Source organism: Cladophialophora bantiana, assembly GCF_000835475.1.
Source record: "Cladophialophora bantiana CBS 173.52 unplaced genomic scaffold supercont1.6, whole genome shotgun sequence".
In the NCBI taxonomy this organism is placed as follows: Eukaryota; Fungi; Ascomycota; class Eurotiomycetes; order Chaetothyriales; family Herpotrichiellaceae; genus Cladophialophora; species Cladophialophora bantiana.
The window spans coordinates 226,354-243,490 of record NW_015971580.1 but is presented as its reverse complement, the minus strand read 5'-3'; the positions used below and the strand labels follow the sequence as shown (position 1 = coordinate 243,490).

Below are 17,137 nucleotides of genomic sequence, written 5' to 3'. Positions count from 1 at the left end.
TGCTGTCTTGGCTGAAGAACGTACGGGGTCACATACAGACTTCCATCTATACATGCACGCGAAGTAATCAAGGAAGGTATCAAGTTTCCTTCATAGCTTCGAGGCTGCCGTTGAAAAAGGGGGGAGGAAACGAGAGTCCAGCGTTTACATACGTACCTACCTCGCTACCCACACCGTCCTCGTCGTGTCAGCAGTGTCGAAGGAACCATAAAGCGTGATTACGATACACCTCGTTCTGCTCAGCCTGGCTCCTCAATCAACTCAGGCGCCTCCCTGCTGGCCAACCCTGGTTCGCGTTAAGGAGTAATATGATTACTTCTGATTGATTCGCCCTCTGGGATCCCGACACCCCGAAATTTGATCTTCTCGGTAAACACAACCCACCATAAGCGATGAAAGGTATGGATGGATGCAGGTCCCGTACGGAGCACGGAATCACGTCGGATCCGGGCTCCAGCTGTGCATTCATTCATTACCAGACCAATATGGCGATATATCATTATGCCGGGGTGTGGGAGTGGTTTCTGTGCAGGTTTCAGGTTTCGCATTTCAGGTTTCAGGTTTTAGCTATGTAAGCCATTCGGCCGATTGCGAGCTGATGATGATCATGGTGATGGGGTGGCTTGATGCCAATGGTGCCATCTGGCTCCTTTGAAGTTACGAGTAGCTACTTAAACTAATAAGCTTGACGCGAGCCGAACAAACCTGCAAGCCTTGCCGCGTTTCCGATCCTTCCTGCTCCATCTCCACACGTGGGACCTCGATTGGGGAGCGTGCTTGAATTTTTTTTTCTTTCTATTCTCTGCCTTTTCTCACCTCTTTTTCTCGTCGCGTTCTTTTTCCCAATTTCCCGCTTAACAATGTTCCCGGCGGGGCAAGAGGATCCATTCCCAAAGCCAGCTTTGAGGCAAACCAAAGAAAAAGCCAGAGGCATAAATAACATTTCACAAGGATTTGGGAGGCCGAGGCCGACCGACCTTGCGGACCCCCCCTTTGATTATTTCTCGCAATCCATAGGCACAGAACTCCTTCGAGTGACTTGTACCAATGTAGGTACTGTGCGAGTAATGCACGCCTCTCATAAATTGTGGATAACGGTAAGCAAAGGAAAGCCAGAGGGAAACAAGGGGGAGGGTCAAGTTTCATGGACCAGTTTATCTCGTCATCGTTATAAGGCCCTTCTCTCTCCCTCTCCTTGACACAGGGACCTGTGTCTATGTACCTATATCTGTGGCTCTTTTCCTCGACACATCTTACATCTTTTCTAGAGTAACGAGGATTCAGGCCTGCAAGCCCCAGTCAGTCAGTCCACTCATTAACAGTTCGTCCATCTTCACTCATTGGGGCCCCTTCTCGAAACTTACCGCACACCACTGTCTCTGTCCCTCCCTGTGCCTTTCTCTGTCAGCTTGAACAGTTCTCGTTCATCCATCCGTCGATCTTTTCATCCTTTGAAATCAAAAGCAAGCAAGCAAGCAGCAAGAGGCACCAAAAAGATGTTCATCTGCATTTCCATCTGGTACTCTGGCCTCGAGTCTATCTTTCTGAGCATCTACGGCATATACCTCCGCCATGTGTATGTGCCTGGTCTTCAGAAAAAGTGAAATGGCAGGATGGTGGGCAACATGGAGGAACCAGAACTCCAAATTGGACGACCGGAGCCGTTGAGAGGAGATGAAGGGATCGTTAGTTAAGAACTGCGTCTCAGGACTGCCGTGGTAAGGTCCCCGCAAAGTCAATGTGTTGAGAATATTGGACCAGACAGCTGATGGAACCGAGCAGCAGGTCGTTCTACAACACACCCTCAAATCAAACCCTCGGTCATCTTCGTATCCTTCGCGCCCCCGTCCCCCAGCCATCTGCTTGGTACAAAAAGAGAGGGGTCCAAAACCGAGACGATACGCGTGCACACTGCAGTTCCCACGTACGAGGGGACAAAGGGCTGCGTTCGGAAATAAAGGGAGCGGATGGAGTGCCATGGGGAAGGGAAATTCTGAAATCCAGCCGGAGGACGACAATCCTTGTGATTCTGAATAGAATGAATGATCCCCAACAGGGGAGAAAAGAGATGAGAGACAGAGAATGCATGTATATGCATATTGAAAGCCACCGGTCGGGTTTCTCGCTCGCCCACGCCTCGACAATACGACATTCTAGGTGGCACCACAGGCCCCCCTACGCACGCAAGGCTGAGCGAGGCTGGTCAAACCAGAATCCCTGGCCAGTCTCTTCAACACAAACCGGGATTGATTGATGACCAGCAAATTACTCTTTGAGCACAAGTCCGGTATACACGCGCAAGTACTCCGTCCACATGCCAGGTGTTCATTCGTGTTTGGCAACACTGAGCTTTTGGGGTTGAGCAGAGAAACCTCTTCATCTCAACAAATGTGCGAGTAATCTAGTCTATCCAGTCGTGAAATAGTAGTGGGGATTCATGACACGATGCGCAACAACGGCCGTCCATGTCCAAAACAGCATGTCGAGCTGACAGTCGCTTTTTCCATTCCAATGCATCTCTTTCCAAATCGCTCCATTTTGGACGCACATGCGCGAGATCCCCGCCACTCTATCGCCTCCAACGCCCAGGCAAAAATGCTCAATATGAAGATCTGACAGAGTGGTCTCGTCGTTGCCCACTAGGCAGCTATACCTCCAGGCTTCATGCCTTTCACACTCTTCCACTCGACAAACACGGCCCCGAGAATCTGTAAACAGGTCATTGCCACAGCAATATACCATGTCTGCGTCAACGAGGTGTTGTACGCCGACTGTACACCGGGCAGCAGTGCTTTGGGGATCTGATCCTTCAAACTCGTCGCCCCAACGTGTAAGATGATGGCCGGATCAATCCCCGGTGCCTGTTTGGGGATTTCTGACATGAGCCGGTTGTTGAAGATGTTTTGGGCCACCGACACAAAGAGGGCTCCCCCGAATGTTTGCATGAACATGACCAACGCAGTGCCCGTAGGCACATCCTTCAATGGGAGAACGGCCTGGACAGTGATGAGGGCTTGCTGCATGCCTAGCCCGACCCCAAGGCCGTAAATGACTTGATAGCCAATCCACTTGTCGTGGCCCGTGGTGGTTTCAAACGTTGTCAAGAGACCGGCGCCGATGGCAGAAAAGACTACGCTGCCATAATAGAACGGTGCGTAGTACCCGATCACTGTTGTTCCCACCCCAGTTAGAATGTTCGCAAGCACGAGTGCCAGGACCATCGGCAAGCACATGATGCCCGATTTAAACGCAGATGCACCCTTGATGGCTTGGAACCAGATGGGCACCCAGTAAATCAACACAAAGAATGCTCCGCCGAGGGCAAATGCGAACCAACAGGCAGATGCCACGCTTCGTTGTGAGATGATGTTGAATGGAATGGTTCCAAATTCCTTCATAAAGTATTGCCAGATGACGAAGACGATGGTGAGGACGCCAAAAAGGGTGAGGCACAGAATGATCCGCCAGTTGGACCAAGCGTATGTGGAGCCGCCCCATTGCAGGGCCAGAAGGCAAACCACAATGTCGACAATGAAGAGTGCAGTGCCGACTAGGTCGAGTTGATGGGCGCGTTCTCTGAGAGGCACTTTCTTCTCAGCTTTGCGGGCAGGAGAGTGGAAGAAGAGGAAGATGACGACCAGGGTGACACCGCCGAGAGGGAGGTTGATATAGACTACATCTTCGGTCAGCCATGTTTTTGAATGGTCGTCGGTTCATCCTTTACTTACAACACCACCGCCAACCCGGCCCGTCGGTAAAGGCACCGCCAAGTAACGGGCCAGCAATCGAAGCAATTCCATACATGGCCCCGATAAGACCGGTATAGATTGGCCGTTTGATCAGCGGGACAGTGTACGCGATGATCACCAATGCGCCACTAAAAATGCCCGCGGAGCCGACACCCGCTATCGCACGACCAACAATCAGAGCATCGGAAGTTGGGGCGCCACCGCAAACGGCAGACCCGACTTCAAAGATGACGATTGAGACCAGATAGACCGTCTTGATAGAGTAAAAGGTGTACAGCCTGTTTGGAAATTTAGCAAGATGTTCTCTCACCAAGCCGTTCGGGGTACTGACTTTCCAAAGAACAACTGCAAGGCACAAGTGGTGAGCAAGTAACTCGACCCATACCAACCGACATCGCCCAGAGACTTAAAGTGATCTGTAATCTTGGGGATGGCCGTTGCGATAATCGTGTTGTCCAGCGCGACCAAGAATACAGAGAGGCAGAGGGCAAGGGTAATGAGTCCCAGTTTCAATCCTCCCGGATAGACTACTTCATCGTCGTCCTCAGGGCCGGCTGGAGCGACCACACTGGCTGAAGTTATGCTCTTTGCATCGGTCTGGATCTGTATGTCCTCTTGCGTCTTTTCTCCAGTCTGCGGTGAGTGTATGGAAACATCTTCCGTCCTCTCGTCGGCCTCAAGTCCCTTTGCGTCCACGGCAGTTGTCTCTATGTCTCTGCTCTTCTCCAATGAAGATGTGTCCGAGACATTCTGGCTGGGTACGGCGGTGGTATCCTCAGAATTGGCATTGTTTAGGTCCGGTGGCTCGAGAGTGGCTGACGCCGACGTCGCTGTCTTTTTCGTAAACAGACCCATTGGGAGGGCGCACACACTCTCATTCACCACGACGCCAAGGACTGCGATCGCTCTTTGAGGCTGAAAGGATTCAGGGGGCCCAAGGCTGTGTGTAGGACTTGTGTGGGGCGGTCGAGGCTGCGCAATTGTCGGTCGAGAGGGATTCGATGTCTTGCAGCAGAAGGTGCTTACTCCGTAGTCTTGTTTCAGATCTGGGTTCCGTAGAGAGGTGGAAGTCCTCTATTACTAGAAAGGAATTTCCCGGAGACAGAAGTGTGGCAGATGTCTGTGTCTAATAACAGAGAGGCGAGGAATGTTGGGTGTGCGCGTAAAGGTGAAAATGTTAATAGTGCATGTTTGAGAATTGTATTAAAACAAGGCCTAGTAGTAACACTCAAAGCAGGAGCAAGGCCCACGAAAGAAGAAGGAAATGACCCTGAACCAACAAAGAGCAGGGAGAAACTCTATGCAGAAAGACATCTATGCGGACTTGAGGATATATACAAGGCACGGAGTAGTCGTGGTTAGCGGGTGGATAGAGGACAATTTGCGAGGAATCGATCCCCAAGGCTTTGGTGCAAGGTGGAAAGAAAATGGCGACGATTGGGGGGGTGAGTAGCAGTGGGGGAGGCCGCCACCAGCGAGATCTTGGTGGCCTGTAGGCCTCGCTAAGGGCTCCGGCGCCTAAACCTCATCGGACCAGCTTGGTACACTAGGGGCTTGTAGGGTGTCTAGGCTCTTCGTCTGCCAATGGGGATGTTGACAGTTCCCTTTCCCGTTAGGTGTCGATGGGACGGACACTCGGAGACCTTCTCTTCCACCATCCGAGCAGCCAATGATTTCCACACCAATACTAAGAATACGATTTCCGGTTAGGCACCGCTCATCTGCTTTTCTTCTTCTTTCTTCTCCATGTCGTCAACAAGGCCAGTCCATGACGCGATGAACTGTCAATTCCCAATTCCAAGACGAACCGTCAATCGTATTCGCATAATGGAAGTCTTCTCCTTCCCAAATAAGCGTTCTACTTGCTTTGGTACCGTTTCAAACTTTGCAGGTTCGCCAACAACCGGGTGAAATATTCGACCGTCCCGGGGCTCCTCAGTCTCCATATTCCAATCTCCTTTCTTTTTCCTCTTTTATCTTCTATCTAGAGAGGACTCGGGTTCCGGTCTCTTTTCGCGCCGAGTGGCAACCCGTTCGAATCACGTGCTGGGTCGCAGTCTCGCTTTCTGCTGCCAGATTCAGGAGCTGATTCTTGAGTTAATAAGAGTCGTGTCAGACGGCATGAATCAGACAAAACGGAGTACGGAGCACAGAGTACACAGAAGGCAATGAGGAGCCCATGATTAAATTCCACAAGGCCTCGAGGTGCCCACCGACCTCTATCAATTGGCCTCTATCAATATGTCAGGCAGTACTCAACACCATCACATAGCTGCTATAGCAGCCTTGAGTTGACTATGCCTGTTGATGGCGGGGGTTCTTTTGCCTTCCGACCAGTCTATTGCTGTATGTACAAGCACCTGCCCTATCATCCTAATCCATCAGGTTGTCTGTTCACCTCTTCGCCCCTACACCTTTTCTCTCTTCTCGAACTCCACCACAGCGGGGGCCATCGGCCTCGAAAATAGACTCGAATAATCCGTGGGCACCAACTCCTTGCCCTCAATCTGTCGAAATTTCACCAGTCGCACTATCGTAGCGAGCACCGCTCCCAACTGTACATACGCAAACTGCTCGCCAATACACCGGTGTCGGCCCGCGCCAAACGGAAGATATGGTGAAGAAGCACCCTTGCTGATCATGCCGTATCCGTAGTCTTCAAATTCTTCCTTATCCATGCCCATTCGCGTGTATGCAAGGGGGTGACCTTCATCCCAACGGTGTGGTTCCCAGGTCATTGGGTCGGGGAAGAACTCGGATTCTCGCGATGTCACGCCAGGTGCGGACAGAAGTGTGTGGGTGGTCGGTATTTGATATGTCTTCGTCGTGGTGGGAGTATTCGCCACGATCGTCATCGGCGACTTGACCTTGCGAAGAATGCTGTGGATAGGGGCGTGTAATCTCAATGTCTCTTTGACCACCTGGGCATTCAGGGGAAGTTTCTGCAGGTTCTCGTACGTCAAGGGTGGCAAATCCTCCCCCAGCACACGTTTTTGCTCCTCCAGCAAATCCTCCTGGATATCTGGTCTCGTCGCGAGTCTCAATAGAATCCAACTCGAGGTGGAGGAGGATGAGTGTTGGCCCGCCATCAAAAGCGCAATCATCATATGTGCCACTTCCCTATCGGGCACGGGCGTGCCATCCTTGTAGACGCAGCCCATCAAATTCCAAATCATGTCTTCATCTCCCTTTTCCCGCTTGCCGCCAGCATCGCGTCGTTGTTTGATGATTTCCATGTACGTGTCCGTCATCTTTTTCTGTGCAATGTCTCTCTTGCGGTTATGCGGGAGAGGAGCCCATGATAGCATGAAGTTGATGGGTGAGAACCCCATGTCCAGGTCATGGTACAAGTCGGCAAAGGTCGAGTCGAATTTGGCCCGCACTTCAGGACCCTGAAGCGATCGTGACGCCGTGTAGATTGTCAACTCGGCCATGGCGGGCACAACGTCAATTTTCCCAGAATGAGCCTGAAAGAGCTTTCCCTTCTCCACGAATGACCGCGTCTCACTCGAGATCAAGTCGACATAGGACTGAAATGCCTCCATAGTGAGCCCAAACTTCACAAACTTCTTCTGTTCCATCAATTTTGAGTTTGGACAGTCGTACACCACACCTTCCCCAAACACCGGTGTGGTCAGTCCGGTATATATCTCCTCAGCGTTGACATCCTTCAGCTTGCCATTCAATATGAACTCGTTGCCCTTGGTCCCCAAACAAACGGTGACTCGTCGGCCAAGCAGGATGAAGGTGAAGACGTCGCCGTATTTTTCTTTGCAGGTGAAAAAGAAGTCGAAAGGGTCCATGCCGTACCATATTCTAAAAGTCGATCCATCGTTAGTCAATGGGCGATATCCTCCGATTTCAGTAGCACGTACGTATTTCCCACCACAGGGAACCAACTCCAGACCTCCGGCGGCGCGTCCTTATCTTTAAACAAGACCTGCCTCACGACATTCCATGCCACGCAAAGCACGAGGAAGGCCGTAAAGCCAAGGAGAACGAGTTGCCAGGTGGGCAAAGAGACAAGGAGACGCTCGGCCGGCTTTGACAGAGCCGCGAGCAGACCCATTGTTTATCCCCAGTTGCGGGAAACGGCGGTGCGCTAGGAATAGAGGTCAAGTGAGGGTGATGGAAGACAGAGGCGGAACGACAGAGGCGGAACGACAGAGGGAGGGAACGAACGTGGTTGTCGTGAATTGACGGGGAGTATGGTAAAGTTGTTGGTGGCAGCGCAACCGACTATTTAGCAAGTGGCCGCCAGAAAATTAATTTGGACAATTGATGGACTCAGGTACACGGCCAGTGTGATTGGCGGAAGTTCCCATCTCGCATCAATTTATCCGAATCGAGCCACTGCGGTGGGTGGTACGGGTGGCACCACTCCAAGACCATTTCCCTTATTCTTTCCCCCTCACCGCTCAGCCTTGTCAGTCCACAGCCTGCCGAGGCTGAGGCTTCAATACCACGGCAGTCACGCAAGTCACGAGAGCTGTCTTGCCCATCGAGCCCGTCTACCTGTAGCCGTAACGTCCTAATCTATGCGTACCTAGTACTTGTATGATCTACTAGTAATACAGCCATCTCTGCGAGAATCTCATGTCGCACCTACAGCTTCCCGCCCACAACCCCTTCTCTCAAGTACCCATTGCTTTTCAGCCATCCCCACACATCCTCCCCGTCCCTCTTCAACCAATTTGCCTTTGCCTGGATGCTATCCATACTCTGCTGCAAGCTGCGGTCAAATCCCTTCTTGTCCTTACCCTCAAAGAAATCCTCAACCTTCTTCAACTGTGCATCAGACGTGAAGCCAGCAACGCAGATGCTGACTACACTACTCAGCATCGTCATGCTGGGAGGTAGTTTCTCCACGAGTTCATCCCAGTTGGCGCACATCCACTCCCATCGTCTCTCGATGCCCTCCGAAGTCGTTCCCAGGCCGCCAATGGGCATGTATATGTCTTGCATCTTGACTTGTCCGCTCAACGCAAAGTCAAGCGTCTTCTTGATCAGTTGTGGGCTCTTTGCCCGCCCAAGAGTTCGCAGACAAGTGTTCTTTTCGTCCGAGGTTGGCGCAGAGTGATACCTAGCGACCAGTGCATCCCATTCCTTCTCTCCTCCGTCCCTCAATGCCATGGCAAATACCGACGACCGGAGGTTGGGGTGGATGGCAGAATAGTCACCTTGCATGAACTTCCCAAACATCTCTTTTGCTGCGGCTTGGATCTCCGCGTCGCCTGCAAGGCCCGCAGAGCCAAACATCAGGCTCTTGAACTGACTCAAGATGTGGTCTTCATTCTCTGCAAATTCCCATCCCAGCTCGTGCGCCTTTGCGGAGGTCAAATTCAGCTGGAATGCCTTGAGTGCATCTTTGACCAACTCGTCCTCAAAGATCCAGGTATTCCTCACGGCATTGATCCGACTGAGAATCTCGTTCCATACTACAAACTGTGTCTCGGTATTGAATGATTGCAGAAGACTCAAAATGCCCGAGGTCTTGCCGTATCCACTAGCGGCAAGGGCACCAGCATCAGCGATCATACCGGCTCGATCTTCAACCGAAAGCAGGCCCTTTTTCGCTGCCTCGCCAAGCTTTGTGAGTCTCTGTGGTGTGTAGCTCGTCCGGTAAAGCGCCGAGTGGTCTGCATTTAATTTGTAGAAGTCAAGTCCTCCCTTGATGCCGAACGTCTGCTCCCGCTCGGTGAGCATTAGGCTCTCGTCCACCCCATCCTTGGTTTTCAATCCGAGAATCACCGGGTAGAGGACTTTATCCTCCTCTGGTTTAACATCACCCGTGCGCAAGAATCTGTTCTGCTTGACAGTGATGGTCGCGTCCTTCTCGTTCTCAGTCACCGTTATGACTGGATACCCAATGTTCTTCGTCCAAATGTCCATCATGTGCGCCACGTCCTTGCCACTCGCCTCGCCCAGCGCGTTCCAGAGATCGCCGGTTTGCGTATTTCCCCAGGCATGTTTCTTGATGTACCTCCTCACCCCTTCGATGAAGATGTCTTCACCGAGATACTTCGAAATCATTCTCAGGACAGCCGATCCCTTTGAATATGAAATGGCGTCGAAGATCTGGTTGATATCCTCTGCACGATGGACAGGTACTTCAATCGGATGAGAGCTTCGGAGCCCATCCAATCCCAGCGCCGATTGCAAGGTGTCGATGACAAAGGTCTCCCACACTTTCCACTCCGGGTAGAACTCGTTACAGCTGTACCAGCTCATCCAAGTCGCAAACCCTTCATTGAGCCACAGTCCGTCCCAAAAATCCATTGTCACCAGATTCCCGAACCACTGGTGTGCCAGTTCATGCTGCACAACCTCTGCCACTCTCTCCTTGGTCGCAGCGCCCGCCGACTTCTCGTCGAAGAGGAGGTCCACCACGCGGTAAGTGACCAGACCCCAATTCTCCATTGCACCAGCGGCAAAATCAGGGATTGCCACCATATCCATCTTCGGCAATGGGTAGGGAGCTTGAAACGCCTTCTCGTAGAATGCCAGAGTCTTGGCTGCAACCCCGAGCGCAAACCTTCCATCTTCCTCATTCTGCTCCGGGGTCATCCACACCTTGATAGGTAGTCTGAATTTGTCCGTAGAGATGGACTTCAGCTCTCCAACAATAAACGCCAACAAGTAAGTCGACATTCTGGGTGACCGATTGAATTTGACTGCCTTCCTCTTCCCTCCGGTGATCTCCGAATGCACAATCTTGGTCGAGGCAACATCCATGTTCGACAGGCAAGTCATACCCTCGTCGGCGATCAATGTGACTGTAAACTCTGCTTTCAGTGCAGGCTCATCGAAACAAGGCATCGCTCTCCTCGCATCAGTGGCCTCAAACTGGGTGACTGCCAAATACTGCCCATCCTTCCTCTTGGACCTGTAGAATCCGGCCATCTTGTCATTCAATTGACCAGTGTACGTGTGTTTCAATTGAACCTTTTGACCCTTGGAGAGGGACTTGCCGTCGCCAAGATCAATGGTTGTAGTCTGTGTGTCCGCATCGTAAGAGAGTGTCGGGGAGGAAGTTACAAGCGCGCCATCTGCGTGAATGGTCGTCGAGTGGATGTCGAGCTCCAAAGTATTTAAGGAAATAGAGGTGCTGTCCTTGGCGATGTCGAGGTCAATAATAACAGTTCCCTGGAAGGTGAACTTCTCGAAGTCAACTTCGAGAGTCACATCGTAGTGCTTCGGGACAACATTTGTAGGGAGCACGACCCGGCCTTGGGTTGTAACGGCGCCGGGCGAGTCGGACATGAAACGGCACATGATGGCAGCAGGAGAAACTGAGGGTCGCAAGTATGTCGAAATTGCCGGAATCTGCGCGGGCAACAGCTTCAGAGAATGAGGTCTTAGAGCTCGGAGCCTTGAAGACGAAACAGAAAACGGTCTCGTTTGCAGTGCCAGTGGCCGCACAGAAAACTGTTTGAGGTCGGGACGCAGGCAACTGTTCCTGACGTAGGCGTGGTACGAAGTTTGCGCTTGGAAGGATCGACGAAGGATTGATGTTTGCAGTCGCTGCAGAGGGAGGATTCGCGGTTCAACAGCAAGACCGGCAAGAGACCGTGTGTAGAATGGCTGCATCTATTACTCGTACTCAACCACTGGCGCCTGACTTCTCAACAGAGAAAAGGTCAGCTCCCGTCTAGAATCAAACTCAAAGGAATGGGGGAGGAATGAAGGGATTCGCTGTCTGAGGCCGCTCGCCGGGGAGGGAGAAGGTCTCGTGCGCCATTGACCAGCCAGCCACGAGTACGAGGTTAGCGCTTCCAAAGTGCCCAATGGGGCAAGTGCGGCGAGTTCATGTTTGGTTCCCGTGACTTGCATTTCTCCTCCACCACTTTTCCTCTCCTTCCTTTTCGACTCCGTACCGAGCACATAGCACGTCGTCTATAGTGTGGTGTCTGCATCTTCCGCCTTGCATCTTACTCCCGCCTGTCAGATCCAAGGCGCCACGATCTCCGGCCTCGTACTCGGATCCTATTGATCACACACTAGATGCTTCAATGCGAGGGAGGATGATACGACAGAAGCTTGGCCATAAAGGATGATCTCTCACATCATACCCACCTGTTCGTTCCTTCGACGAGGCTGCCACTGGATGTCTTATACAAGACGGTTGGTGGCGGCCCCCAGCCTCGCTGACCTCGATCACTTTTTGAACCTGCTGACCTTCTCGGGTCGCCAGCCTGACACATTCCAGAATCATTCCTTCATGAATCCTTCATTCCCTCAAGCGGGCAAGAACCGGCATCAAAATGCTCTACATCTCCGTGCATTCTTGATTTGTGTTTTTCTTCCTTCTTGCTAGAACAAGATTGTCCAGCAGAGTTTGAGGAAGTCACTTATCTAAATGGGTGACTCTCCATAGTTGTCTGGCACATTGTTGATAATCCCAGATGAAACAACAGGAGGGGAAATAACCACGAAGGTCTCTTTTCTCTGTACTAGAGATTTGATCTCGATCTCTGGCCTCAGCCTTCATTGCTCTGCCTCAGCGATATCAGAAAGACCACAAAAACCGGCGTTGCCACCAGTTCGTATAGACTACGAGCACATACATAGTCATGCCCATGCTCATGGCTCCGTTCCGTATAAATTCCCCCTTTCACCGTGGAGAGTATAGCGCAAAAGAGCTGGGTATACACACAGAGCCAGATTGCCAACGCCACAACCAGAAGAAAAGCTCTCTGTTCCCTTCCTCGAGTAAAGCCCCGTTCGAAGTTCTTGAACCGTCGCGCCAGCCTTCATCATATTTTCTTCAAAGTTCAAGTCGTCCGTGATCTGCATGTCGTGAGCGGGTATCTTGTTCCATTCCGTAGTCCAAAATCTCCTTGCACGGACCAAAGCTCCACCATCTCTTGCCTCATGCACGTAAGCCCCGGTGAGCTTGCTCAATTTCATCCGAGTTCAATTGAAAAAAAAAAAAAAAGGATAGACGCCAATGGTATGCCACACCCGTGATGCCGAACGCTGTTCAACAATGATTGCCACCGTCGCCGCAACCCCAGAGAAACATTGGGGGTGGGAAGATGTTAAAAAAAAAAAGAAAGCAAAATAGGTAGGATAATTACAAGGCAAGAGAGTCCACACACACAAGCCTGAAGTCTTGTAAACTCACCCTCCTGGCTGAGGAGTTCGAACAGACGCACAATTATGCGCCAAATTGTGGCCACAGGACGACGGCTCGGGAGACAGCATTCTTGGGTTCATCCAAGATAAGCGCCCCCCAAGACGTATTCATGATTTCGTAAAGTCGATCAGGTCATGACCGCGGAGGTGTAGCTGCAGTACCTGTAGTTGGGTTGCTACTTCGGTACGAAATAGGAGGAGATGCCCTACTTGGGGAGGCAACGGCTGGGGCCGATGCACGCTTCTGGATGACTTGAAGCTTTCTCCGTATGATGGTCAGGCGTTGACGAATGCTTGCCACCACTGTAGGTAGAAGGGTTAGCGTGTAGACCTCCCCGCCAGCCGTGCTTAGACACAACTTACAATTCTTCACGGTCCTCCTATCTTCAGCCTCCAGTCCATTAATGGGAGCCAAATCCTCTTTCTCGTCTTGATCGCTCGTGCCACTACCATTTCTGGACAGGTTGTCATCGTCATTCTCCAGGACAGCTTCTAACATCCGAATTGCCGTAACATATGAGATCTCGCATCCAGCCAAGTCTTCATTGGTCAGCTCATTGATCGCGGCTGCTCGACTCATTTCCAAGGCTCGGTCATACATGAGCTTCTCGGCAGTAATGCCAGAACTCACAACCACTTGATCTGCCGAAGTCCCTAAGCCGGCACTTGATGCAGTTGTGGTCGAGATGTTGTTGGGGTGACTGGGATGATCTTCAGGCAGGCGCCGCTGGCTATCGATGAGTTTCAGTCGAACCAGGTCTGCCTTTTCGAGAACTTCGTTAAAGCGATTCCGAATCCATTGCACGACGTTGTTCATCCTCTGGCCTGCTGCAGCCGAGTTTGCGCTGGACCGGTACGTGACGTTGTCGCCAGTAGCGTCGGCCCGATTTTTGCGCGCCCACCAACGTGCCGCAATGTCCATGCCTTTGGCGAGCAGAGCCAACGCTTTCACGTAGAGCACCAAAGCCTCCTCCGCCACGATCACGACAGCTTCGATGGTGAGGTCTTCGTTGGAGGCACCAAATGGGCCCCCAGCGACGTTATCGCCGGATGCATTGCGCAAACCGAGTCCGGGGTGGGAGGGGCCAGCAGGAATCAATTGCTTGTATTTGACCTCTGCAAATCCATACACGACGTCGCTCCTGGTGGCAACTTCCTCCACAGTCTGCACGAATTTGGTGTCTTCGTCGGCTGGTGTTCCCTTAGAATCACCAATTACTACCAGGCTACTTTGTGCTCCAGGATATGTAGGAAACGGGCTGTAGTTGATTGGGGGAGACTTGCCGCCACGGATCAAGTTAACTGGGGGAGAGAATCCCACCCCGAAGAGTCGGCCGCTTGCCATATTCAGAGCCTTTGAAATCGCTGAAGTCGCTGAGCCAGGGCTTGGGCCATATCGTCGCTCGTACGAGTTTTGGCGCTGATGAAGTGACTCCGGTCTCCTCCCCGAGGCAATTTGGACGGCCCGAGAAGCACTCGTTTGAGCACCCGTTGCAGAGCCAGGCGGGCCTTGTGTCGTGGCTCTCCGGATCATCGCTCCCGACTTGGGGGACATGGCAGCCTGGAGAGAATTCCTGTTCAGCCGTGGACTGGCTTCAAGCTCATCAGCCAAGGCGTTGACCTCCACCGCCTTCTTCTCCACTAGGACGTAATCTCTCTCGAAGGCAATGTCTTGCGCAACCCGCTCCCGTTCCTTCTCTTCCTGTTCCTTGCGCAGCGCGGCTTCCTGGTCTTCGTCGTAGACTTGGCCACGCAACGAAGACGGGGGCAGTTTATGCGAGCCTGTGCTTGTCTGGCGGGCCATTGGAGCTGACGATGGACGAAGTACGAGCTCTTGCCTTGCGGGTGCGGTGGCATGAGGGTGGAGAGCAGGACGTCCCTCAGCTGGACTGGCAGGAGACTCGAGAGTCGCTTGGAGCTCTTCGTTTGTGATTCTTTGCGTGATAATTTGATCCTTTGTACCAGATAATGGCCGGCCGTATCGCCGTGGTACAGTTTCCTCCGATGCGGTCTTGGAAGAATCAGCATAAGGACTTTGCGGTTCCTTTCGTGCGCCTGGACGAGCTAGCCCTACGGGATCAGTTCGGCTGTTTCGCCGACGGTCATTCTGGGGCTGGATGGGATCTTGGGGCATATCCTCTGGGTGTAAACCAGGAATGGGACCTGCCACAATCTCGTTGCTGAAGAAATCGGGAAATGAAAGCCTCTCCTCTGGATCTCTCTTAAGAAGTGCGCGGATGAGCATCTTCATTTCTTCGGTGATTATGTATTCATCCCCAAACTTGATCTTGTCCTCACTCTTCTCGATTTTTCGAAGCAACTCGACATGATTCGAGGCGCGGAAAGGAGGCCGAGCGGTCATCATCTCGAAGAGAACGGTTCCCACAGACCAAAGATCGGCCTTTGCCCCGTATTTCTCGTACCGTAAGATCTCGGGAGCCATGTAGAGCGGTGAGCCACACAGGGTCTCGGCAAGGGCTGTCGAAGGTAGTGACCGAGCAAACCCAAAATCTGCAATCTTGAGCATAGGCAATGATTTGATGCCGGTTACGGGATTGAGCGAGTCGTCGCCGACTTTGTAAGGCATAGGATGTGGCTTGTGTTTCTCGAAGTAGTCAGGGGACGGGTTCAACAAGAGATTCTGGGGTTTGACATCTCGATGGATGAGATTTTTAGCTCGCAGAAACTGTAACGCGCTGGCAAGTTGCTTTAGGAAGTGCCGGACCACCACTTCGTGAAGCCCGCCGTACCGAGGATTGGGATATTTGACCATCATGTTACCTACCAAGTCACTGTCCTTGATCTCATTTCGTCTCTTGATAAAGTGGGAAAGATCACCCAGAGCAACGTATTCCATGACCAGATGTATGTGGGCACTCGATTCTTTGCAGTCGATAAGGGCTACGATATGGGGATGATGGAGGCCTTTGAGGATCGAAATCTCCGACGTCAGATTGTCCTTCAACTTCTTGTTCAACTTGGACATGTTGACAGATTTGATCGCCACGATGCTCTGCACACCCGATCCGGTCTAAGAAAACTGTCAGCATACATTCCAGAAGTGGTGGCTTGGATCGACGAACAGTATGGATGGCCTTGTAGACGGTTGCAAAGCTCCCCCGACCAATCTCTTCATGACGCTGGAAGCTGCCTATCCGCTCCGACTCCTTTGATCTCCTCGGAGCAGACAATTGAGGAGTTGTGGACGCCATATTCTCCCTTCGCCTCCTCCACCGACTTCGGTTGACAACACCAGTAAAGGATGGGTCGGGTCAGGTGAGATGAGGTTGCTCCGGAGGTTATCTTCTCAGTTGAAGAGAGGGGTCCAAAGGCTTATGGTGGCCCATGGATTGCTTGGGATGAAGTGAATAATTGGAGGGAAAGGCGAGAACGACCGATTAATGGATGGTTTGAGTCAACAGGTAGCAGGCGACAGGGCACAGATAGTCCGGGTGGAGATGGCGCAATTAGACGGCAGGCTGCGTTGATTCCGGGCGATTGCGCAACTGCAATGCCGAGAAGCTCAACAGACTCGGCGGGGAAAGGGTGATCAAAGAGCAGCGATTGATACTGATGAATAGCACAAATAGACCTCAGTTGGCCGGTGGGATGTGGGTTGTGTGTTGCGAGTTGTGAGAGGACGTGGTGGTTGTCGGGCGCGCGACGCTGGGGGAGGGGGGAAGTATGTTGGTTGGACGAGCGATGAGTGACGTGTGACTTGGGGATGCGGAGCACTGAACAACCAGCGCGACACACAAAGAAAGTGGGAATAAGACCACGAATAGATGAAGGCTTGAAGAAGAGAAAAAAAAAAAATGGCAGGCAGCGGTAAACAGCAACAGTGAATTTCAAACGGCGTGATGAAGGGTGGGAGACCGATAGAGGACGGAGTACAAGGGGAATATAGGTGCAGGAGAAGTTAGTCATGCAGTCGTTTCCTTCGGGGTCGAGGTCGATCAAAGGGCGAGACTTGTCCGTGTATAGACTCTATTGGAGTCCTACTACGTCGTACTATCTGCACCGTCTGCGCCAACGGCACACGAGACGCAGACGTGGGCGGGCGTGGTGTGTGGATGCTGAGGCCCCTGCTTGACCCTGCCTGACCCTTGCCTGTGCTTGCCCACCTGCCCTCGGACTTTGGGGGGAGGCGTGGGCGTGGGATCACTGCGAACTGGTGACTGTTCTGCTACTGGTGCTACTAATCCGAATGATATCGTGATGTGGGAGCAAGAGATAAGGCATCATCATCA

General features: G+C 52.2%; 4 protein-coding genes across 4 annotated transcripts; all 4 read right to left on the bottom strand.

Annotated features, from left to right (window-relative positions):
- Positions 1-2,639: 2,639 nt before the first annotated feature.
- On the bottom strand, positions 2,640-4,604 carry Z519_04406 (uncharacterized protein; the record flags this gene model as incomplete). Its single annotated transcript, XM_016762152.1, has 3 exons — positions 2,640-3,673; positions 3,729-4,027; positions 4,081-4,604. 3 exons carry the CDS (start codon positions 4,602-4,604, stop codon positions 2,640-2,642), a joined length of 1,857 nt encoding a protein of 618 aa, XP_016621099.1.
- Positions 4,605-6,157: 1,553 nt separating this feature from the next.
- Positions 6,158-7,818, bottom strand: Z519_04405 (uncharacterized protein; the record flags this gene model as incomplete). Its single annotated transcript, XM_016762151.1, has 2 exons — positions 6,158-7,565; positions 7,625-7,818. The coding sequence occupies 2 exons, from the start codon at positions 7,816-7,818 to the stop codon at positions 6,158-6,160; spliced, it is 1,602 nt and encodes a 533-aa protein (XP_016621098.1).
- A 536-nt stretch (positions 7,819-8,354) lies between these two features.
- Z519_04404 (uncharacterized protein) lies at positions 8,355-11,024 on the bottom strand (the record flags this gene model as incomplete). Its single annotated transcript, XM_016762150.1, has 1 exon — positions 8,355-11,024. One exon carries the CDS (start codon positions 11,022-11,024, stop codon positions 8,355-8,357), a length of 2,670 nt encoding a protein of 889 aa, XP_016621097.1.
- Positions 11,025-13,020: 1,996 nt separating this feature from the next.
- Z519_04403 (uncharacterized protein) lies at positions 13,021-16,099 on the bottom strand (the record flags this gene model as incomplete). The annotated part of the gene is made up of 3 exons (XM_016762149.1): positions 13,021-13,190; positions 13,251-15,918; positions 15,971-16,099. 3 exons carry the CDS (start codon positions 16,097-16,099, stop codon positions 13,021-13,023), a joined length of 2,967 nt encoding a protein of 988 aa, XP_016621096.1.
- Between the last annotated feature and the right edge of the window lie 1,038 nt (positions 16,100-17,137).